General features: G+C 40.5%; 1 protein-coding gene and 1 pseudogene across 2 annotated transcripts in view; both read left to right on the top strand.

Moving 5' to 3' along the window:
• Positions 1–25,588, top strand: part of LOC115221696 (cytoplasmic dynein 2 heavy chain 1-like) — a 398,382-nt gene that overhangs the window by 361,399 nt on the left and 11,395 nt on the right. For both annotated transcript variants that reach the window (XM_036510740.1, XM_029791902.2), the window contains exons 64-70: positions 6,168–6,290; positions 11,655–11,859; positions 18,786–18,949; positions 20,200–20,325; positions 22,826–22,936; positions 23,055–23,207; positions 23,866–23,947. In XM_036510740.1, the coding sequence (XP_036366633.1) occupies positions 6,168–6,290; positions 11,655–11,859; positions 18,786–18,949; positions 20,200–20,325; positions 22,826–22,936; positions 23,055–23,207; positions 23,866–23,947 (964 nt within the window). The remainder of the gene's footprint in view (positions 1–6,167; positions 6,291–11,654; positions 11,860–18,785; positions 18,950–20,199; positions 20,326–22,825; positions 22,937–23,054; positions 23,208–23,865; positions 23,948–25,588) is intronic.
• LOC115221856 lies at positions 10,439–10,557 on the top strand (annotated as a pseudogene).

Here is a 25,588-nt window from a genome sequence, read left to right as displayed (position 1 = left end):
CCACCACCCCCTGCGGAGCCTCGTGGTGCTTTAGGCGTTTTCGCTCAATAAACACTCACAACACCCGGTCTGGGAATCGAAACCGCGATCTTACGACAGCGAGTCTGCTGCCCTAACCACTGGGCCATTGCGCCTCCACATATATATATATATATATATATATATATATATATATATATATATATATATATATATATATATATATATATACACACACACACACACATGCATAGGCAAAGGCGTGGCTATGTAGTAAGAAGTTTGCTTCTCAACCACATGGTTCTGGGTTCAGTCCCACTGCACGGGTACCTTGGGCAAGTGTCTTCTGCTATAGTCTCAGGCCAACCAATACCTTGTGAGTGTATTTTGTAGATGGAAACTGAAAGAAGCCTGTCATATATACATCTATATATGTGTGTGTGTGTGTGTATGGAGGTGTATGGCTTAGTGCTGAGGCTGTTGGATTCACAATTGTAAGATTATGGTTTCGATTCTTGGACTGGACAATGCATTGTGTTCTTGAGCAACACGCTTCATTTCACATTGCTCCTGTCCACTCAGCTGTAGAAATGAGTACCACTAGTGGAGAAGAGTTGCTCAGTGGTTAGGATGTTAGATGTAGAAATGAGTTTAGCCTGAATTACCATGTCTCCATTGCATGAAACTATTATTCTTTTACTTGATTCAGTTATTTGACTGTGGCCATGCTGGAGCACCACCTTAAAGGGTTTCAGTCGAAGATATTGACCCCAGGACTTAGTCTTTATAAGCCTAGTATTTATTCTATCAGTCTCTATTGCTGAACCGCTAAGTTATGGGAACATAACCACACCAACATCGGTTGTCAAGCAATGGTGGGGAAGAAACACAGACACACAAATACATACATATATAAATAATTGTTGTATTAAAAATATAAATATATATAAAAATATATGTAAATATATATAAGTATAAATATATAATGTATATGACAGTTTAAAAGTTTTGAATTAAGTTTTTAAAACATCTTACTATCGTTTCACGGAAGTGCTGTCTCTATAATGGAATCCTATATTGATAAACATTTATAGACAACTCTTCTGCTCTTCAGAGATATAAAATTTAAATTTTGTATGATGTATTGAATGGTAGTTTTTTAAAAATTTGAAGTAATACTATAAAATAGTGCTTGTTTGAAATATAAATTAAAAATTACTGCTTTTGATTTTGGTAAGTACACTTTAGTATGAGAGTCTTTAAATCCATATATACTTCCTTGGTTAGTCTTCTGTAATAATACATAATAGTTATGTGTAAAATCCATTATGAAATGATCATAAGACTGTTAAACTGTCATATACATTATATATTTATACTTATACATATTTACATATATTTTTATATATTATTTTTAATACAACAATTATTTTACACACGTATGTATCTTTCTGAAGAATTTTCTAATATTGATTTCCTGATATTAATAATAATCTCTATATATATATAAACGGCAAAATGTCTGCGTGTGTGTCCTTTATACAAATCCACAATTTTTCCATCCAAAGGTGGTCGTGCACATTTTTACATTTCCCCAGTCACCCCGCAAAGCCATTAAAAAAAATCAATAGAAGTGACTTTTTTGTGAATTTTCTATCCAAAACCCAATCAAAATGCCCGAAACTTGATACGCCAATTGAATGGCAGCTAGCTGTATGTGATTGGTCAGAGATTTGGACAGTACTCGCGTGTATGTGCGCATGCACGCAGCTGTATATGCATGCACTAGGGTCATAGTGCTAGTATATTATAAAATATATATAATCGCTTGTATTAAATATATAAATACTTTAATAGTATTAATACTTTGATACAATAGAGCACTCAATATAAATTCAGTATATAATATTCTCATTGAATACATTTAACTAAAGATTTATATATATATATATATATATATACTAGCAAATGCACCCGTCCTTTGGATGGTATAATTTATCATAATGGTGCACTGCTGTGGACAGTTTAGATTGAATTAGCCTGCAGTTAGAAGTTGCTTCAAGTTGATAAACATAAAATCTATAATTACCATTTTCATTAGCAGCTTACGATATGGTATTAAGCAATTTAGGTAATGAATTAAGTGTTTTGAATATAAATTTGGTCGTTAGTAATAAATGAAAGTCCATGAAATGAGACTGCAATTTCAGTAGGCATTTGGGATCCTATATCTTGAAGTGTTTTGTATCATGTATTGTTTTTCTCGTAATGCCTGACACAACCGCATTGAAGCTTTTTTTTTTTAATGAAAGTCATGTATGATAAAGAAAGGCAAACATTTATAGCAAACATGCAAATAGAATAATGGTATGTACAAAAATAAATGTCAGAGCATGCTTATGAGCGAACAGCGCGCGTGAAGTAATAAGGGTCATTGGAGGTAATGTACTGTAAACAGCAATCAGGGAAATGAAGCAAAATATCAATGAAATGCTTGCTGGAGGTCTGATTGCTAACGGCAGTAGAAGAATAACTAGTCTAGGGCTGTTTTGTAGATGACATTTTTGGTTTTTCCTTCAGGAGTATAGATGAATAAGTGGTCTGGATGGCCAACTCTGGAACAACTGACATAGAACTGTCATGTGAAAAGCACAACATTCAAAGTTCCAATCTCACAACTTGCAGCGACTGATCTTGTGCTTTGTTAATTGTCATTGCAAAGCTGAGTTTGAGAGGGAACTGAAGTCTCTGCATAGGATAGGGACAGTCTGTTGGGGTTAGCGGAATTTTTGGAATGAAAATGATATCGTTTCTGCCTTGTCCCATGGTAATTTGAGATTCAATGATGTGATCCATCATTCGTTTGACCACAAGGTGAGTTCCATTGCCTAGTGTTAGTGCATTTAGATTGCATAGGAGGATGACAGGGCAACCGATTTTAAGTGAATTACATGAGGAGGGTGTCCTGGAGGATCTTGGGAGTTGAGAAATTCTCTTGGAAAGTGTGTAACCTGATCAAAGTCAGTAACGGTGTCAACTGATCTGTAGCAACATTCTTGAGAAGGTAGCTAGCTGAGTAATTCGTAGTTAAGAGTGTTGACAGCTGCATTTGTAGGTGCAAGAACAGCCAAAGCCAATCTGGTTTTATACATTCTGTTGTAAGAATTGGGTAAACAGCAGAACATAAGTCATCAGGGCTGGAGACAGTGTGGCCAATGGTGGTAGTGTCAATGTATCCATTGTTGTTGGACGTAATTTGTCCATTGCCAATTTTAAAGAGCATTTCCGATAACTGGGTTGTAGGCTGACCAGTCTGTAGGAGTGATCTCATGTTGATGGTGAGTTGTTTCACTTGGACATGCAGCCAAAGGAGGGATTTTTGAGGCAAGTATTAAGTTCATCAGCTGGTGTTCCTTTGGGTATAATAGGCAGAGTTTGTCACACCCCCAGGATGTTGTTCGATCTAAGCCCTCTCATCGTGGTATCAAGTGCTTGTAGGGAACATTTATGGGACATAGTTGCTTCATCCCAAACAATGGGTTTGCACTTTTTAAAAATTGTTGCTTTGTCCAAGGAATGCATTATGTGGCACGTTGGGTTTTCTCAATGTGTTACATTGAAAGGCAATTTGAAGGTAGAGTGTGCTGTTCATCTGCTGTTGAGAAGAATTGACGCTATTTCTGATGAGGTAACAGCAATAGCAAAGTCACCATTATGCCACAACTTCGCAAGAATATTCAGGAGAAATGTTTTTCCAGTCCCACCAGATGTGTCTAAGATGATTTCACCAGTGTGTGTAGATGTTTCCAAGGACAAAATTGATCAGAATTCAGAAGGGGCTTGTTATCAATGTACTGTTTATGTTTGTGGATGGTGTAGGATGTTTCTCTGTGAATGAGGCGATTGGGACAGGCATCTTCATTTCTGTCTGGAGTGTTGAGAGAATAAGCATCCAGTTGTTGATCACCAATTGCGATAACCAAGTCTTCCAAGAGAAGAAGCCCTCTGTTGTAAATGGCAGGGGTAGCGGGAGTGTCAACATTTTACCTACTATGAAAAGATACTTTCATCTCACCCGGTAGGGGTGGTGTTACTCATTATGTTCCCTTAAAGCAACAATCATCCAAATTGTTTATTTATGTACTATGAAAAGGTGTTTAAGGGATACAAATTTTAGGGAGAAATTCGATTTCTGAATGTTACTTCACAAAGAGTTACCTCCCTTGTCCACAATAGCCACGAATTCCAAGACTGGAGCTTTTTCTTAACCCAGAAGCCCCATTACTCAATATTACTCCATAAGTGAAAACTCTGAAGAGTGTAGTACCATCTCTAGAATGTAAGTGATGCATGTGCTAAACATGAACAAAATTGGATGAAAAATATTGATTTTAATGGGGTTCAGTTAAATGGTCTGTCACATACACACACACATCTATCTTATCTAAATATGTATATATTTCCTTTTCTTCTACCTTACTGTCTCTCTCTCTCTCTCTCTCATTCTTTCTGGTTTCCTCACAACCATTCCCTTTTTTTCTCTCCCTTTCTCTTGCTCCTCCTCCTCCCACACGTTGTTGATCCGCGACGAGAGCTCTGCTACTGTCTTTCTGACCTGGTTTCCTTGAAGTGTAGATGGCATTTTCTGTTGCTCCTTCGCCGTTCTCAAAAATAGCGTTCGTAATACTTTTTCTCGTTCGGCTTAACAGCCCTTCTTGTCTTGTTATGCTCCTTGTCCTGTCTTTTACTGTTTATATTTTGTACTGTCGTTACTGTCCTGTTTTTGTTACCATTTTACCCCTCTGCAAAAAGATCTCAAATTTTATTTTGCTTTTCGCGGAAAGGAAAGTTTCTATCGAAGATGCGTATCGCCTTCACCTTCGAAACACAGAGTAGATGAAACCATGGCGACTGAAGAAGGGGAATTTTCCTTGTGTTATTTGTCCTGTACTCTATTTTTTCGTTGTTTAAGAAAAATGTCCAGTTCCTTGGTTTTGTGTTTATGTTTTCGTTTCTCATTGTGTTCGACGTTTTTTGGTGTCCTGTACCCATATATGTATGTATATATACATGTAGAGGTAGGTACGTACATATATGTATGTATATATGCATATGTTTTATTTATTAATTTATTATATATATATATATACATATCCAATGGGCTTCTTTAGTTTTCATTTATCAAATCCACTCACAAGGCTTTGGTCAGCCTAAGGATATAGTAGAAAACATTTGACCGAGGTGCCACACAGTGGGACTGAACCCTGAGCCATGTGGTAGGGAACCAAGCTTCTTGTTTCTTTATTGCCCACAAGGGGCTAAACATAGAGGGGACAAACAAGGACTGACAAAGTGATTAAGTCGATTATATCAACCCCAGTGCGTAACTGGTACTTAATTTATCGACCCCCGAAAGGATGAAAGACAAAGTCGACCTCGGCAGAATTTGAACTCAGAACATAACGGCAGACGAAATACCACTAAGCATTTCGCCCGGCATGCTAACGATTCTGCCAGCCTTAAAAAAAAAGAAAAAAAAAAGAACCAAAAAAGAACCAAGCTTCTTACCATTCAGCCATACCTGCACTTATCTAGCTCTTATTTTAATACTGTCTACATTAAATGATATGATATAGGCGTAGGAGTGGCTGTGTGGTAAGTAGCTTGTTTACCAACCACATGGTTCCGGGTTCAGTCCCACTGCATGTCTTCTACTATAGCAAGTGTCTTCTACTATAGCCTCGGGCTGACCAAAGCCTTGTGAGTGGATTTGGTAGACGGAAACTGAAAGAAGCCCGTCGTATATATGTGTATATATGTATATGCGTGTGTGTGTTTGTGTGTCTGTGTTTGTCCCCCTAGCATTGCTTGACAACCGATGCTGGTGTGTTTATGTCCCCGTTACTTAGCGGTTCGGCAAAAGAGACCGATAGAATAAGTACTGGGCTTACAAAAGAATAAGTCCCGGGGTCGAGTTGCTCGATTAAAAGGCGGTGCTCCAGCATGGCCGCAGTCAAATGACTAAAACAAGGTAAAAGAAAAAAAAAAAGAAATATATTTCACATATAATATAACATATGTAGTTATAACCATTGTTGTTATTTCTACTGTTATCACTATTAGTTAATGAAATTGTTTTCACTGTCAATGATTATATTTATGTTTTTTCTCCACTATCATTTATATAGGAATGGGAATTACTCAGTGGAACTTATGTGTCAGATTTTAAGATTTCTGCACAGGCTTTAGAACAAGAGTTACCTTCCTGGATTGAGGACCGTGAATGTGCCATGCCTGTTGCTATATTGAAGGTGAGTATATATATGTGTATTTACAAGATGTTAAGTTTATTTAAGTTCATATACCTGTGCCAGTGCTGCATTGAGACACCTGTGCTGGTGCTGTGTAAACGCACCTATGCCAGTGGTATGTGAGAAGCATCCAGCTCACTCTATTAAGTGGTTGGCATTAGGAGGGCATCCAGCCATAGAAACCATGCCACAACAGGAAGTTGGGATCTGCACAGTTCCCTGCTAGTGGCTGGCATTAGGAAGGGCATCCAGCCATAAAAACCATGCCACAACAGGCAGTTGGGGTCTGCACAGTTCCCTGCTAGTGGTTGGCATTAGGAAGGGCATCCAGCCATAGAAACCATGCCACAACAGACAGTTGGGGTCTGCACAGTTCCCTGCTAGTGGTTGGCATTAGGAAGGGCATCCAGCCATAAAAACCATGCCACAACAGGCAGTTGGGGGTCTTCACAGCTCCCTGCTAGTGGTTGGCATTAGGAAGGGTATCCAGCCATAGAAACCATGCCACAACAGGCAGTTGGAGTCTGGACAGCATCCTACTAGCCAGCTCCATCTCAAACCTTCAAACCCATGCCAGTATTGAAAGCGAGCATTAAATGATGGTGATGGTGATGGTGATGGTGATGGTGGTGGTGTTGGTGGTGGTGGTGGTGGTGGTGATGACGACGACAACGCTGCCGCCGCCGATTTAGGCGATTGTACTCTCAGCATTGCAATCCTTTCTTGTGGGAAGAAGAGGCCATTCCCTCCTAACTGAACACATTTTCAGGAAATTTCTCTTCTTCCTTAGAAAGAATTGGCAATGGTTGAAACCAATATTCTCCATACTTCTCTCTTTCACTTGTTTCGGTCACTAGACACCGGCCATGCTGGGGCATCACCTTCCAGGGATTTTGTTGAGCAGTACTTATGTTTTCTTTTAAGTATCGTACTTGTTCTATCAATCCCTTTTGCTGAACCACTATGTTACATGGATGTAAACAAACTAACACCAGTTATCAAGCAGTGTAAGGACAAACACAAAGACACACACACACACACACACATATGTAAGGACAAACACACACACACACCTATGTAAGGACAAACACAAAGACACACACACACATAGGTAAGGAAAAACATTAAGACTCACACATACACATATGTAAGGACAAACACACACACATATATGTAAGGACAAACACAAAGACACACACATGTAAGGACAAACAGACACACTCACACACATGTAAGGACAAACACACACACATATACACACATATATAGACAGACTTCCACACAACCAAAAATAAAAGACATCATCATCATTATTTAACGTCCATCTTCCATGAAACATTTTTTTCTCTTGTATCTTTTACTTGGTTCAGTCATTAGACTGTGGCCATGCTGGGGCTCACCTTGAGAAATTATAGTCAAATAAATTGACTTATTTTGTTTTTTAAGCTTGGTACTTATTCTATCAGTCTCTTTTGCTGAACTACTAAGTTACAAGGACGTAAACACACCAACAAGGAGTTGTGGGGGATAAACACACACAAATATATACGCAAACACACACATATACATATTTATATATGACAGGCTTCCATCTACTCAATCTACTCACAAGGCTTTGGCCAGCCCAAGGTTATAGAAGACATTTACCTCAGGTGCCACACAGTGGGACTGAACTTGAAACCTCAAGGATGTGAAGCAAACATCTTTAACCTCACAGCCATGCAATGTATTATATCTAAAACATTGTCTTTAGATATAATACATAGGGCTGTTTACCTTGTTTCCATGTGGTTTAAGTAACCAAGAACACAAAAAGGTCCCCTAAGTGGGATGCCAGCCCATCAGAGGTTTACTCATTTACTGTTGAGGAGACTGGAACAATATAAAACTGAAGCGTTTTGCTCTAGAACACAGCTCAATGCCCTATGTGGAAATTGAAACCATGATCTTGCGATCATGAGCGCAACAGCCCTAGCCACATGCCTTCACTGCGTAAGGAAAATTAATGGTGCATAGATTGTTTTTAATGCATAGGAGTGGCTGTGTGGTTAGTAGCTTGCTTACGAACTACATGGTTCCAGGTTCAGTCCCACTACATGGCACCTTGGGCAAGTGTCTTCTACTACAGCCTTGGGCCAACCAAAGCCTTGTGAGTGGATTTGGTAGACGGAAACTGAAAGAAGCCCACTGTATATATATATTTATATATATATATATATATATATATATATATATGTGTGTGTGTGTGTGTGTGTGTATGTTTGTGTGTCTGTTTGTCCCCCCCAGTATCGCTTGACAACCGATGCTGGTGTGTTTACATCTCCATAACTTAGCGGTTCAGCAAAAGAGACCGATAGAATAAGTACTAGGCTTACAAAGAATAAGTCCTGGGGTCAATGTGCTCGACTGAAGGCGGTGCTCCAGCATGGCCACAGTAAAATGAATGAAGCAAGTAAAAGAATGTTTTATGTAATGTAAATTGTTTGTGCAGGATGATTTATATGCAAAGCAATCAATATTATATGTAAGATAATCAATATTATACATATAGCGATCAATATTAGATATAACTCAAAGTTTTTGTGAATGTGGAGAGTTTTTAAATGCAGTTTGGTTCTTATTGTGCAGTTGTTACCACAGAGATTAACTGCTTTAAAAATCTCTTTTAAATATTCTCTCCCAAGGTGGTCAGTTAGGACAGGCAGAGGCAGTTTGTGGATGGGATGCGGGGAGGAAGTGAGAATATTTGGACAATTCACCAGATTTCAATGGATATTTCTGCAGGAATGTTCCAACAATAGAAGAATTGTTTGTCGAGTGGGAAATATTCCCAACAATAAACAATGCCGCGTACTTATTTCTTTTGAGAGCAGAACCGATAGAGGAACCTTGAGAAACATCTGGCAGTCTCATAGTGAACGTGGAATTGAATGGAACTGAAGATTATTGATGTTTAATTTGGGGGAGTTCTATTGATATTTGAAGAGGCGAAAATGCATTCCAATATTCTATGTCACCAGATTGTTGAAAGATGTTAGAGGCCAAAATACTTGATAATCACTAAAGGAATGGTTATCAAACATAATAATAATAATAGTAATAATAATAATAATAATCCTTTCTGCTATAGGCACAAGGCCTGAAATTTTGGGGGTGGGGTGGGGATAAGTCGATTTCATCGATCCCCAGTATTCAGCTGGTACTTATTTTATTGACCTTGAAAGGATGAAAGGTAAAGTCGACCATGGCAGAATTTGAACTCAGAATGTACCGACTGGCAAAATACTACTAAGCATTTCATCCAGCATGCTAACAATTCTGCCGGCTTGCTACTTAAATAATAATAATAATCCTTTCTACTATAGGCACAAGGCCTGAAATTTGTGGGGAGAGGATAAGCCGTTGGCATCAACCTCAGTGCTCAACTGGTACTTATTTTACTGGCCCCAAAAGGATGAAAGGCAAAGTTGACATTGATGGAATTTGAATGTAATGACATGAAATTCTGCTAAGCATTTTGCCCACTATGCTAACAATTTTGTCAGCTTGCACAACATCTCATCAGAAAAAGTAACCAAAACTGGAAGTGAAGAGTGAATAAGTCTTCAGAAATAAATAAAAAAAACCATGTGGGAGAATCATGTGTTTTATTGGCAAACTTAAAGAAGCATGGAAGTTTTGAAGGATGTAGTTTCCCATCAGCTAACGACCTTGGATTCTTTACCAGTTGAAATTATTTCATTTTATTTCATTGATGTTGGTAAAACTCTTTAGAAGAGCATGAACATCACTCAATCTTGTTCACCTTCCCATTGTAAATCTGACGCTCTGTGACTAACTAAAAATTCAATATTAACCATTATACAAGGTCTCCGTATATTTTACTGTGGGAGACATTTTAATATTATGAGAACATTTTTTTACTTTATAGGGAGACATTCTAGCAATATAAGGAGACAAATTTTAACATTATAAAGTGTCAGGTATGGATGTTTGGTAAGAAGATTGCTTCCTAACCACATAGTCCTGGGTTCAGTTCCACTGTGTGGCACCTTGAGCAACTGTCTTCTTCTTTAGCCTTGGGCTGACCAAAGCCTTGTTAGTGGATTTGGTTGACAGAAACTGAAAGAAACCTGTTGTATATATATGTATACGGCCATATCACTTTGAAAACACCAGTTCTTGTCCAATCACCGAAGTTAAGCAACGTCAAGCCTAGTTAGTACTTAGATGGATGACCGCTTGGGAAACCTAGGTGCTGTAAACATCTTTCTATCCTTTAGGCATAGGAGTGGCTGTGTGGTAAGTAGCTTGCTTATGAACTACATGGTTCCAGGTTCAGTCCCACTGCATGATACTTTGGGCAAGTATCTTCTACTATAGCCTCAAGCCAACCAAAGCCTTGTGAGTGGATTTTGTAGGTGGAAACTGAAAGAAGCCTGTCGTATGCATGTATATATATGTGTGTGTGTGTGTATCTTTGTGTGTCTGTGTTTGTCCCCCAATATCGCTTGACAACCGATGCTGGTGTGTTTACATCTGCATAACTTAGCGGTTCGGCAAAAGAGACCAATAAAATAAGTACTAGGCTTACAAAGACTAAGTTCTGTGCTCGACTAAAGGTGGTTCCTTATCGCATAGCTGGGCATGCTATATCTATGATCCAGCATAGTTTGTTTTCTTTTTCAATTAAGACTATGTCCGGCTTCCTATTCTCTATCTCATGGTCGCACTGAATCATAAAATCATTTTTGGCACATAAAAAACACCATTTGAGCGTGACCGTCTGCCAGCCCCGTCTGGCACCTGTGTCGGTGGCACATAAAATCACCCACTACATTCTCGGAGTGGTTGGCGTTAGGAAGGGCATCCACCTGTAGAAACACTGCCAGATCTGACTGGCCTGGTGCAGCCTTCGGGCTTGCCAGACCCCAGTTGAACCGTCCAACCCATGCTAGCATGGAAAGCGGACGTTAAACGATGATGATGATGATTATTATTATTATTATTTTCCCTTCTTTCCTCAAATTTTCTTCCATTTCTCGCTGAGTGTTTTCCATACACAGGGCAGAGAAGCTCATTGTATGCATTCCCAGATTACACATGCAGATTCACAGGTAAAATATGTATTTAAAAAAATTAATAAACAAACAAATTCATGAATGGATGTTGTTTTCACAACGATAATGCTCTTCTTAGTACATGAGTCATTCCAGTTAACACTATTTTTTGCACTTCCTGTAAGGATGATAAGCCTAGTATCATTTTCAAATAGGTTTCAGTACCTTTTTTTATCATTATTATTATTATTATGATTATTATTATTATTATCATCATTTCTATGTTCTTGCCTTTATATTTCAGTACAATTTCTCTGAACTCTATGGAAAGCTGAATTTCCAAGACTCAAACCTCTGGACACCATTTCTCCATAGCAGATGTTGTGAGCAAGAATTTCCCAAAGCAGTCGAAAATAACCTGAGCAAGTTCCAACGCCTTCTTGTAATCCATGCCGTGAGACCCGACCGTCTGCAGACCGCAATGACACAGTTTGCTTGCTGGGTACTAGGTAAGTGGGATTTTGGCAGGCTTTATGAAGGATGAAAGGAAGGAAAGATGAAAGGAAGGAAAGAAGGATGAAAGGAAGGAAGGATGACAGGAAGGAAGGAAAGATGAAAGGAAGGAAGGAAAGAAGGAAGGAAGGATGACAGGAAGGAAGGAAAGCTGAAAGGAAGGAAGGAAGGAAAGGCATTATCTGTTTCTGTGTGTATGTGTATATCTGTATGCTTGTGTGTGTGTGTGTGTGTTTCTGTCTCTGTTTATCTGTGTGTATATGTGTATGACATTTGTTGTATTTCTACATGCCTCCTTGGTGTCACCAATTCAATGCTGGCTTTATGGCTTATTTTCTCTTTCTCTACCTTTCTTTCCCTCCACCTATCTCTGTCTGTCTATCTGACTCTCTCATATATATATATATATCTAGCCAGAGGGGAAGCAGATAAGAAAAAATTTGCCAATGTTCTGCGCCGTGAGGACCAAAGACTGGAGGTGTTTCGTGTTGCAAGACAGTGTGTGAGAGAGAATTGTGATGTGGTAGGAGAGAAGTGTGTTCGCATGGAAGATGGTTCACTTGCGCTAAACGAGGATGCAAAGAGAGAGGCTTGGAGACGCCACTATGAAAGGTTGCTGAATGAAGAAAATGAATGGGATAAAGAGAGTCTGCCGAACGTTGACCCAACAGAGGGACCAGCTATCAGGGTTGATAGTTCCATGGTAGCTAAGGCAATTAGAAGCATGAAGACAGGGAAAGCCCCAGGCCCATCAGGTATCACTGCAGAGATGCTCAAAATATCTGGTAGTGTCGGCTATAGCCTAGTCACCTGTATAGTTAATCAGGTGATACATGAAGGAGTCATACCCAATGACTGGTGTAGCAGCATAATAGTCAACTGCTACAAAGGTATAGGTGATGCCCTAGATACAAATAATTACAGAGGTATCAAGCTGTTGGATCAGGTGATGAAAGTTACAGAGAGGGTCATAAGCCAACTAATTAGAGAGAGAGTTAGTTTAGATGAGATGCAGTTTGGGTTCGTGCCAGGGAAAAGTACCACTGATGCTATATTCCTGGTAAGGCAGCTGCAGGAGAAATACCTAGCCAAAGATAAGCCCCTGTACCTGGCTTTTGTTGACATGGAGAAAGCCTTCGACAGGGTTCCCCCAATCCCTCATCTGGTGGTCAATGAGGAAACTAGGAATAGATGAATGGTTAGTGAGAGCTGTGCAAGCCATGTACAGGGATGCTGCTAGTAAGGTGAGGGTTGGCAATGAGTACAGTGAAGAATTCCGGGTAGAGGTAGGGGTCCACCAAGGTTCAGTCCTCAGCCCCCTCCTATTTATCATAGTCCTCCAGGCAATAACGGAGGAATTCAAGACAGGATGCCCCTGGGAGCTCCTCTATGCTGATGACTTTGCTCTAATTGCTGAGTCATTATCAGAACTGGAGAAGAAGTTTCAGGTGTGGAAGCATGGTTTAGAATCGAAGGGCCTTAGAGTCAACCTAGCTAAAACCAAAGTCGTAATAAGTAGGAAGGTAGACAAATCACAAACGCCTTCAGGTAGATGGCCCTGCTCGATCTGTAGAAAAGGTGTAGGTAGAAACTCTATAAGATGCACCAAGTGTAAGCTATGGACACATAAGAGGTGCAGCAATGTCATAGGAAGGCTAACTAGGAAGATGGTTTTTGTATGTGGCAGATGCTCGGAGCATTAACCTCTGAAATCTGCAGAAAACAACTTCCGTCACTTTCCAGGGGGAAAAACTAGAAGTAGTTGGTAGCTTCCGTTATCTTGGTGACCAAGTCAGTAGTGGGGGTGGGTGTGCTGAAAGTGTAACGGCTAGAGTAAGAATAGCCTGGGCAAAGTTTAGGGAGCTCTTACCTCTGCTGGTGACTAAAGGCCTCTCGCTCAGAGTAAAAGGCAGACTGTATGATGCATGTGTACGAACAGCCATGCTACATGGCAGTGAAACATGGGCCATGACTGCTGAGGACATGCGTAAGCTCGCGAGAAATGAAGCTAGTATGCTCCGTTGGATGTGTAATGTCAGTGTTCATAGTCGACAGAGTGTAAGTACCTTGAGAGAAAAGTTGGACCTAAGAGGCATCAGATGTTGTGTGCAAGAGAGACGATTGCGCTGGTATGGTCATGTGGCGAGAATGGATGAAAATAGGTGTGTGAAAAAGTTCCACACCCTGGCAGTTGAGGGGACCCATGGAAGAGGTAGACCCAGGAAAACCTGGGTCGAGGTGGTGAAGCACGACCTTCGAACTCTAGGTCTCACCAAGGAAATGACCAGAGACCGAGACCTATGGAAGTATGCTGTGCGTCAGAAGACCCGGCAAGACCAGTGAGAACAATCAAAATCAAATCATATATCAGAAAGCAGGGGTTAAGTGACCCATCTGTTCGTGTCCACTGTCAGCCTCGTCTGGCACCCGTGTCGGTGATACGTAAAAGCACCATTCGCTCGTGGCTGTTTGCCAGCTCTGTCTGGCCCCCGTGCCGGTGGCACGTAAAAGCACCATCCGTTCGTGTTTGTTGCCAGCCTCGCCTGGCCCCGTGCCGGTGACACGTAAAAGCACCGTCCGTTCGTGGCCGTTTGCCAGCTCCGTCTGGCCCCGTGTCGGTGGCACATAAAAGCACCGTCCGTTCGTGTCCGTTGCCAGCCTCGGCTGGTCCCCGTGCCGGTGACACGTAAAAGCACCGTCCGTTCGTGGCCGTTTGCCAGCTCTGTCTGGCCCCGTGTCAGTGGCACGTAAAAGCACCATCCGTTCGTGTTCGTTGCCAGCCTCGGCTGGCCCCTGTGCAGGTGACACGTAAAAGCACCGTCCGTTCGTGGCCGTTTGCCAGCTCTGTCTGGCCCCGTGTCGGTGGCACATAAAAGCACCATACGGTCGTGTTCGTAGCCAGCCTCGGCTGGCCCCCGTGCAGGTGACACGTAAAAGCACCGTCCGTTCGTGGCCATTTGCCAGCTCTGTCTGGCCCCGTGTCAGTGGCACGTAAAAGCACCATCCGTTCGTGTCCGTTGCCAGCATTGCCTGGCCCCGTGCCGGTGACACGTAAAAACACCATCCGTTCGTGGCCGTTCGCCAGCTCTGTCTGGCACCTGTGCAGGTGGCACGTAAAAAACACCCACTACACTCGCGGAGTGGTTGGCATTAGGAAGGGCATCCAGCCGTAGAAACACTGCCAAATCTGACTGGGCCTGATGAAGCCTTCCGGCTTCACAGACCCCAGTTAAACCGTCCAACCCATGCTAGCATGGAAAGCGGACGCTAAATGATGATGATGATGATGATGATATATATATATATATCATCATCATCGTTTAACGTCCATTTTCCATGCTAGCATGGGTTGGATGGTTCAACCGGGATCTGGGAAGCCAGGAGGCTGCACCAGGCTCCAGTCTGACCTGGCAGTGTTTCTACAGCTGGATGCCCTTCCTAACGCCAACCACTCTATGAGTGTAGTGAGTGCTTTTTACGTGCCACTGGCACAGGTGCCAGGGGAGACTGGCAACAGCCATGATCGGTTGGTGCATTTTTCGTGCCACCGGCACGGAAACCAGTCAAGGTGGCACTGGCATCAGCCACGTGCAGATGGTGCTTTTTACATGCCACCGGCACAGGTATCACAACTACAATTTCCATTTGACATTTATTTTGATGTTGATGTACTTGACTCAATAGGTCTCCTCAAGCACAGCATATATACACACATACATACTCACACATATATGTGTGTGGATGCTGGTGTGTTTACGTCCCCCGTAACTAAGCGGTTCGGCAAAAGAGACCAATAGAATAAGTACTAGGCTTACAAAAGAATAAGTCCTGGGGTCGATTTGCTCGACTAAAGGTGGTGCTCCTGCATGGCCGCAGTCAAATGACTGAAACAAGTAAAAGAGTAACAAACAGAACTGAAGATTATTGCAATAACTTGGGAAGCAAGAATTAGAAGGCAGTGGATTGCAAAGAACATTTGTTCTCCAACTGTAAGCTCAGCTGACTTTCAATTGGTGCTAAGTGAGATAAATGCGAATAATTGTGTGAGAATGATTGTGTGAAAGTGAATAGAGAAAAATGATTGATTGTATCAGTAATCACCATGTGTGTGTGGATATGCATGTGTGTGTGTGTGTGTGTGAATGTGTTTGTTCATATCTGAGTGTGTGTGAATGCGTATGTGTGTGTATGTAGTTATGTGAATGCATGTGTGTATATGTATGAGAACATGTTTGTGAATGTATGTGTGTGTGTGTGTATGTGTATATCTGAGTGTGTGTGAATGTGTATGTATGAGAACATGTTTGTGTATGTATGTGAATGTAATTGTGTGTGTGTATGTGTGTGTGTTTGTTCATATCTGTGTGTGTGAATGTGTATGTGGATATGCATGTGTGTGTATATGTATGAGAACATGTGTGTGTGAATGTGTATTTTGTATGTGTTTGTTCATATCTGAGTGTGTGTGAATGTGTATGTGGTATGTATGTGTGTGTATGTAGTTATGTGAATGCATGTGTGTATGTGTATGAGAGAACATGTTTGTGTATGTATGTGAATGTAATTGTGTGTGTGAATGTGTATGTGTTCATATCTGAGTGTGTGTGTATGTGGATATGCATGTATGTGTATGTGGATATGCATGTGTGTGAATGTGTATGTGGTATGCATGTGTGTGTATGTAGTTATGTGAATGCATGTGTGTATATGTATGAGAGAACATATTTGTGCATGTATTTGTGTGTGTGTGTGTGTGTCAGTTACTTTATTCAATCATTGCTGAAATATCTTGTTTCTGTAAAAGTGATCTTATCTTCTTTGTCTCTGTCTTTATATATGAAATGTATGAATTTGCGTATTTGTGTGTGAGAGAGAGAGAGAAGAGAGGTGGGGGATATGTTTCCACCTTCGTTCTTAGCTTCATCTTCTTTACCATACACACACACACGTATGTGTCCTGGTATTTTATGTTCTGAATCCATTTCCTGTCACATCTTAGGCATCCCACTGCATCCATCTGTGGCAGAGTGTCCATGTCAGTAAACCATGATTTAGCTAAAGGTTTGGATTTATTGAGGAGATCCAAATAGTTCAAATATCTACTACAAAGATAGTTCCTACAGAAAACCTCTCTTTTACTCTTTACTCTGTTACTTGTTTCAGTCATTTGACTGTGGCCATGCTAGAGCACCACCTTTAGTCGAGCAAATCGACCCCAGGACTTATTCTTTGTAAGCGTAGTAATTATTCTATCGGTCTCTTTTGCCGAACTGCTAAGTTACGGGGACGTAAACACACCAGCATCGGTTGTCAAGCGATGTTGGGGGGACATCCACTCATAAAGCTTTGGTTGGCCCAAGGCTATAGAAGACACTTGCCCAGGGTGCCACGCAGTGGGACTGAACCCGGAACCATGTGGTTTGTAAGCAAGCTACTTAGCACACAGCCACTCCTGCGCCTGTCTATATTTTTTTAATAAGTGTTATGATAATTGAGAAGTTATTTTAGTAAATGCCTCCAAATTCTTAATTATTTTCAAAATTAATTGTGTATGTATGTGTGTGCTTGCTTGTACATGTGCTTGTAGGTGTATCTGTGTTTGTGCTTTTATCTGGTGTGTGTGTACGTGTTTTTGCTGGTGTGTGCTTGTGTGTATGCATGTGTCTATGTGTGTGTGTGTGTGCATATGTGTGTGCGTGTACATGTTTTCACATTTTCATCACTGCACCCCACCCAACTTAAGTAGCATGCTACTCTTGGGAAAAGGGTGTCTGGACACCCAGCAAAACTAAAAACATGACCTGGCGATCTAGCTGGGGAAGGCAATGACAAACCACCCCAATGCCTCTGCCAAGGAAACAGTATGAAAAACGTAGAACGATGCAATGTTGTGGCTTTGTCCGATGGGTGGATTCACAGTTAATTAAGAAGACTTTTGTTGTAGTTTCATGAATGCACTGCAAAAGTGTACCATTCATGACAACAATAAGCAGGGTTACTATATGAAGTGTAGGGGAAGGAATGGTATAATTTAACACCCTTTTTTCCATGCTAACATGGGTTAGGCAGTGTAACATGATGAAAGGTCTGTATCACTGGCGGGGTGCAGGTCTCATCCCTTACATTGAATTATTTATCAAAGGAAAAGCCAAGACTTCCAAATATCTTCAACAGCATAAATATTTTTTTATTTCTGGATTCGCAATATATATATATTTATTTCTCTCAGGTTGAATCGGTAGCCTAAGAGTTAGTCGCAGTAGTCAAGTGGAGTGAGCCAACTCCTGTCTTGTTCAAGCATAGTGTAGCAATGCCACAAGGTGCGGCTTGAGAGAGCTGGTAAAACACGTCTGTTCTGTTTGGCTGTGAGCATTCGAGAGAGTGCGATACGCAGGAAATTTTGCTGCTGCTAATTTTCTGTGCATGCACATGAGGGAACTTCTGGCGGGCCTCCCGGAAGAATCCAACTCAAAATGGCATCATTACAGCAGTTAGCTGGGAACCAACAAGCTGGAGAGGTGCACTGAGCTCTAATGTCTGGTTTGGCTTAGTTTCTACAGCCGAATGGCCTTCTTAATGGCAACCACTCAACAGAGTGGACTGAGTGGTGCAGCCTCCTGGCTTCCCAGACCCCAATCGAACCATCCAACCCATGCCAACATGAAAAATGGACGTTAAACGATGACAATGACGACTAGCACTGGTTAGGTCTGTTTTGGCATGGTTTTCAGGGTCGCATGCCCTTCCTTGTGCCAACCACTTTACAGAGTAAACTGGATGTTTTTACGTGGCACCACGTCATAAAAACATAAGAGAAAAAAGATATGGGTTACCATTTCATGAATCTGTGTCCAAAGTGAAAATGATTTTCTTCAAAAATTTTCCTCGTCTTAATTCTTCTAAATTTTTATTTTTGAAACAGGACTGACGGATTTGGCCCCACCAACCTTCAATCTGAAGAAGTTGTTTGCTGATGAGACCGTTGCTACAGAACCGATCTTGATTATCATATCTCCTGGTGCTGATCCTTCTCATGATCTACAAGAACTTGCTGCACAGACAATTGGTTCTGACCGATACTATCAGGTAAATCGTTGAGCAACAAAAGCAATAAGTACATAGTACTCATGGGAACTGCCCATATCCTACGCAAAATACTTTGTATGTAATCTCAAGTTTTAAACCAAATACATAATTTTCTTATGGTTTCTTAAGCATTCTCTAGAACAACACTATGTACAAAACCAAATATATGGCACCTTAGTTATAACACCAACATGAACTTCCAACTTGTCTCTTGAGGTCTCTGGGTGAGACTTTGAGCCATCTTGTACAAATGTAAAGCAAAAGTCAAACATAAAATAATAATAATAATAATGGGTTTCAAATTTTGGCACAAGGCCAGCAATTTTGAAGAGTGGAATACCTTTTTGACCATTCAGCCTCAGTGCTCAACTGGTACTTATTTTCTCAACCCCGAAAGGATGAAAAGCAAAGTCAGTTCTACCAGTATTTGAACTCAGAATGCAAAGACATGAAATGCCGCTAAGCATTTTGTCCAACGTGTTAACAATTCTGCCAGCTCCCCATCTTAATAACAACAACAACAATAATAAGAGTAATTTATTTCTTTACTGCCCACAAGGGACTAAACATAGAGGAGACAAACAAGGACAGACAAAAGGATTAAGTCGATTACATCGACCCCAGTGCATAACTGGTACTTAATTTATCGACCCCCAAAAGGATGAAAGGCAAAGTTGACCTCAGCAGAATTTGAACTCAGACGAAATACTGCCAAGCATTTCGCCTGGCATGCTAACGTTTCTGCTACTTATGCAATACCAGGCACTAAGCTCTGATGGCTTCTGACTGGAAGTGTTATCATGTATATGTTTTGTCTTGGTGTGAAAGACTGACTACAGCAAATATTCTGCTCAATACCATAGATTTGCATGTCAGTTGTTTGACCTTAACCAGTTGAGCACGTCCCTTAGTGGCTGACAATATGTGCATCTCTGATCATGAGCATCATAGCCATGTGTTGAGAGGATATCTTTGGGGTTTGAAAAATTCACCTCTGGAAACATGGGTGCTTCATTCAACATCCTTAAGCAACCCTTATTCAGTCAGGAACCTTTTGAGCAGGATGAGCTAATTGACCTGTTTATTTTGATATGAGATCACCATGTTATGCACATATGGTTGTGATGCATGTGCCTGGTGTACCCTTATCAGGTGGGTAGTCATGATGGGTACACTGGGCTTTGTATATTTGTACCCCAGTGTCACTTTGATGGCTTACCCTGCTATACTTTAAATTATTTTCCTTGTAGGTTGCCATGGGGCAGGGACAAGCTAATGTGGCACTAGAATTACTTAGGCAAGCAGCCCATGATGGAGACTGGTTATGTTTGAAGAACCTTCATCTTGTCACATCTTGGCTCCCAGTCCTAGAAAAGGTAAGTGCCTCTTTTTTTTATGGGTCTTTTTTTTTTTACTTTGTTTTAGTTTGTTTTTCCACCTTTTCTTCTTCTTTTCAATTGATGACCAGTAATGGAATATACAGGTTTTGAAATTTCTGAACAATAGCATGGCTGTGTGGTAAAAAGCTTACTTGCCAACCACATGGTTCCAGGTTTAGTCCTACTGCATGACACCTTGGGCAAGTGTCTTCTACTATAGCCTCAGGCCGACCAAAGCCTTGTCAGTGAATTTGGTAGAAGGAAATTGAAAGAAGCCCATCGTATATAATATATATCAGTTGAATAGTTGAAACATAGCCTGGTTTTCACGTTTTTTATTATGGTATTTTAACATAGAAAAACACATATTTTGTAACGCTCATAAAGTTAAATTAGCGCTGTCATACATAGTGTAATCATCAGATTTCAAATGTGTTTAACTGGAGTTCTTGACAACTTTAGTATCTCTTAGAACCCTCCAGCAAACTGAATTTTTAGAATACCTTTTTGACCATTCTATATGCATCTTAAACATCAGGGTTTGCCAGGTGTACTGATATTCTGTAACTTTTTTATATTTATGTGCTAGAGATATTTTTAAATCCTGGTTGTTATATTATTGCTGTTATTTCCATTCAGAACAAGTTTGAACATTTTAATAAACCGATTTTCTTTTATCTTTCTTCCAACCTCACTTGTGTCTTGTGGTTTGTGGCAAGTAAAGATTAGAAACATTTTCTAACCACATGTCTCTATATGTTCACTCAATGGAATTTGGTGAACATTAGTCTTCCAGATTTGTTCTGTGGACTCGTGAGTGTTATATGTATGTGTGTGTGTGTGTGTGTCTTTGTTTGTCCACTACCACCACTTGACAACCAGTGTTGGTGTGTTTACATTCCCATAGCTGTTTGGTAAAAGAGACCAATTGAGTAAGTACTGGGCTTAAAACAATAAGTCCTGGGGTCAATTTGTTCAACTAAAACCTTTCAAAATGGCGGCGAGCTAGCAGAAACGTTAGCACAGTGGGCGAATTGCTTAGCGGTATTTCGTCTTTCGTCTGCTGTTACATTCTGAGTTCAAATTCCGCCGAGGTCGATTTTACCTTTCATCCTTTCGGGGTCAATAAATTACATACCAGTTACACATGGGGGTCTATGTAATCGACTTAATCCCTTTGTTTGTCCCCTCTATGTTTAGCCTCTTGTGGGCAATAAAGAAATATAAAACCTTTCAAGATGGTGTCCCAGGATGGCTGCAGTCAAAGAGTGAAATGAGTAAAAGATAAAAGATTGCTCCAGGTCCACTCAGCTGGAAAAAATTAGTAGTACCTGTAATTCAAACGGGAAGCCTTGTTACATTCTGTGTCACACTGTATCTTCCTAAGAACTAAGTTAAGGATAAATATGTCTATGGAGCGTTCAGCCACTTGCACATTAATTTCCCAAGCAGGCTGTTCCATTGATCGGATCAACTGGAACTCTTCTTCAGATTCTTATTTCTTTATTGCCCACAAGGGGCTAAATATAGAGGGGCAAACAAGGACAGACAAAGGGATTAAGCCAATTAGATCAATCCCAGTGCGTAACTGGTACTTAATTTATTGACCCCGAAAGGATGAAGGGCAAAGTTGACCTCGGCGGAATTTGAACTCAGAACGTAGCAGCATACGGAATACCGCTAAGCATTTTGCTTAGCGTGCTAATGTTTCTGCCAGCTCACCACATAGTTTCTGTCTACCAAATCCACTCACAAGGCTTTGGTTGACCCGAGGCTAGAGCAGAAGGCACTTACCCAAGGTGTCACACAGTGGGACTGAACCCAGAACCATGTGGTTGAGAAGCAAACTTCTTACCACACAGCCAAATTTTAGCTACAAAATCTTATGTGGACTCCAATAAGGGTGATATGGACCCCGGATGAGAACCACTGGTTTGGATGATATAGTCCTGAAAAGAAGAGACGAAGGTCACAGCTGGAACTCAGTTGGTCATAGGTCTGTTCAGTTGGAGTTGACCTGCAGCTAAATATAAGAAAAGCATCATCGTTACCACCACCACCACCATCATCATTGTCATCATCATCATTATCATCGTCATCATTACCATCATCATTATCCTTGTTGTCATCATCATTATCATCATCATTGTCATCAATGCCATCATCATCATCTTTATCATCATTATCATTATTGCCATCAGTGTCATTGCTATCATTATCATCATCCTCATTACCATCATCATCATTGTCATCAATATCATCATCGTCGTCGTCATCATCACCATCATTATCATTATCCTTGTCATCGTCATCAATATCATCGTTATCATCATCTTCACCATCATTATCATCATCTTTATCATCATCATCATCATCATAAATAAAGAACCTATCCATTCAATGTAGAAAATTGATTTGTTTTTTTTTGTTTTTTTTTTTGTTTAAACAATCACAGTTATAATGAATATCTCATCGATAACTGTTAATGTCGTTTTAGGAAATTAACAGCCTGAAACCAAACAATGGCTTCCGTCTCTGGCTTACCACCGAAGTACATCCACATTTCCCCAGCGTCTTGCTCCAGTCTAGTCTTAAAATCACCTACGAGGTCAGTAACTACTCTCTCTCTCCTCCGTCAAGCTTTATCAGATTTCTCTCTTGTGTCTATTTAATAAACAGTTACAAGAATTTCCATTGACCTTTGACCTTTGGGTTATTTATTTCAGTCACCTCCTGGGCTAAAGAAATCTCTCCAACGAACATACGAGGCCTGGTCAAGTGAGTACCTGCGGCAGGGCAGTGAAAATCGAGCCAATGCTTTGTTTGCTCTCGCTTGGTTCCACGCCGTCGTACAAGAAAGGAGGACTTACATTCCACAGGTGAGTTTGTGTTTCCGTTTGCATCAGTCCATCATTATTATTATCATTAAGGTGGTAGGCTTGGATGATTGTTTGCACTCTGGGAAAAATGCTTAGCAGCATTTCATCCGTTTTTACATCTCTCTATATATAAACGACAGTTTGTCTGTCTGTGTGTCTGTCAGGTTGTACCCTCACCCTGACCACGGCTTTCAACCGATTCTGATGAAACTTGACACACACATAGCCCAATGTCATAATTCAAAACTAACGCAGTGAAAATTTCGAAAAGTTCCCCCAGTTCTGAAAAAAATCGATAAATTCGACATGGGGTCGAGAATCTAAGCTTTTCATATGCAACACATTTTCTGTCTAGGGGACACAACTCGACTTTTTTATCGCCGAAAGGGACAGTTAGGAACATCGTATACACAGAAGTATTCGAGTGAAGAGAAGACATTGCAACCTACACATGCGCCTTCGTTCCCTAGAGGGAAAGGACTAGATTGGGATTAGTCATTGCCTACTAGGGGCTCTTACATACCCGGGCAACGCCGGGCCATGCTGCTAGTTGGAGATAGATGTATGTGCATTGGTACATAGGCAAATAGGTGGGTGTCTGTTTGTGCCATAAGAAATGACTAATACTGAACATTGTCCATATTTTCTTCTATGCCAGGGTTGGACCAAATTCTATGAATTCAATAGTTCTGACCTGAGAGCTGGGGCTGACATTATTGACAGACTCTTCCGACAATCAGGTAAGTCAATGATGCTTTTACTCCTATTTTCTTCTTTTTTTCTTTTCTTTTCTTTCTTTCTTTCTTTTTTTCCATGCTGGCAGAGAGAGATCCTAGTTGACTTGTTCTGTGATAAAGATGTATTGCAGCACACATTCTTGGTGTTTTACACATTGTTAAGTTCCTCACCATGTGCTGTAAGAAGTTTGCTTCCCAACCATATGGTTCCAGGTTCAGTTCTACTGCATGGCACTTTGCACAAGTGTCTTCTACTATGACCAAAGCCTTGTGAGTAGATTTAGTAGAGAGAAACTGAAAGAAGCCAGGTGTGTGTTTGTGTCCCTATATATATATATACATATATATATGTATATATATTCTTTTACTTGTTTCAGTCATTTGACTGTGGGCATACTGGAGCACCACCTTTAGTCAAGCAAATCAACCTAGGATTCATTCTTTATAAGCCTAGTACTTATTCTATCGGTCATTTTTGCTGAACTGCTAAGTTATGGGAATGTAAACATACCAGCATCGGTTGCCATGTGATGTTGGGGTGACACAACAGACACTCAAACACATACACACACGGTGAGCTGGCAGAAATGTTAGCACGCCAGGCAAAATGCTTAGCGGTATTTCATCTGATGTTACGTTCTGAGTTCAAATTCCGCAAAGTTGACTTTGCTTTTCATCCTTTTGGGGTCGATTAAATAAATACCAGTTACGCACTGGGGTCAATGTCATCGACTTAATCCGTTTGTCTGTCCTTGTTTGTCCTCCCTATGTTTAGCCCCGTGGACAATAAAAAAAAACATACATGCACACACACACACACACATATATATATATATATATATACAACAGGTTTCTTCCAGTTTCGATCTATCAAATCCACAGCAGTACCCAGTACCCAGTATTTGCTTCACAAATTTTCCAAACCTTGATTCCCCCATTTCGTGGGCTTTCCTGGCATATACTGTTTGTTTACATTCTGTGTAACAGTTTGTTTCCGCAGTGAAGTCTTTTGTGGTTTTGCTTCCTAAGAAAGACTATGGATAGACCCCCAGCTCCTTGGAAAAATTGCTAATAAAAACATTTTTAAAGTTTTTACTTCTTTCCAATGTAAAATCGTGTTTGCTGTCGCTATCGCTGCTTTCAGTTTCTTCAGAATCGCTGCTTTCAGTTTTGGATACAGAAATATCCTATTCATTCCTGTACACGTGCTTTTGTACCACATTCATTCTTTTTTTTCTCTATATCTCCATATTTTCTGTTGAAAAACCTTTAAATTCAGAATCACTGCTTGATAGCATGAAACTCTTATCCATTTTCAAAGTTGTTAAAAAATTGATGCCAATAAAAAGTGGAAAAAAATCTCCCAAAATTCACTGAGTTAAGATATCACGTCAAGCAATGTACTAACGAGATTTGTGCTTAAATTCACATTTAAATAACAATGGGTACTCTCGGCCGGCTACGGCCGAGTTGATCTTATGAACCAAAACATTTTTCGGCCAGCTACAGCCGGGTTAGTATGAACAGTTTGCATAAAAAGAAAAGCAAACACTACATCCCATCCAAAAATGACATTTGTTTTTGAAAATCCAAAATATATCATTCTAGATTATGACTAGGAGACAACAGTTTACTCAAAATGGC

This window comes from Octopus sinensis, linkage group LG18 (assembly GCF_006345805.1).
Source record: "Octopus sinensis linkage group LG18, ASM634580v1, whole genome shotgun sequence".
NCBI lineage: Eukaryota > Metazoa > Mollusca > Cephalopoda > Octopoda > Octopodidae > Octopus > Octopus sinensis.
The sequence above is the reverse complement of the archived record's forward strand: the minus strand, read 5'-3'. Positions and strand labels throughout refer to the sequence as shown.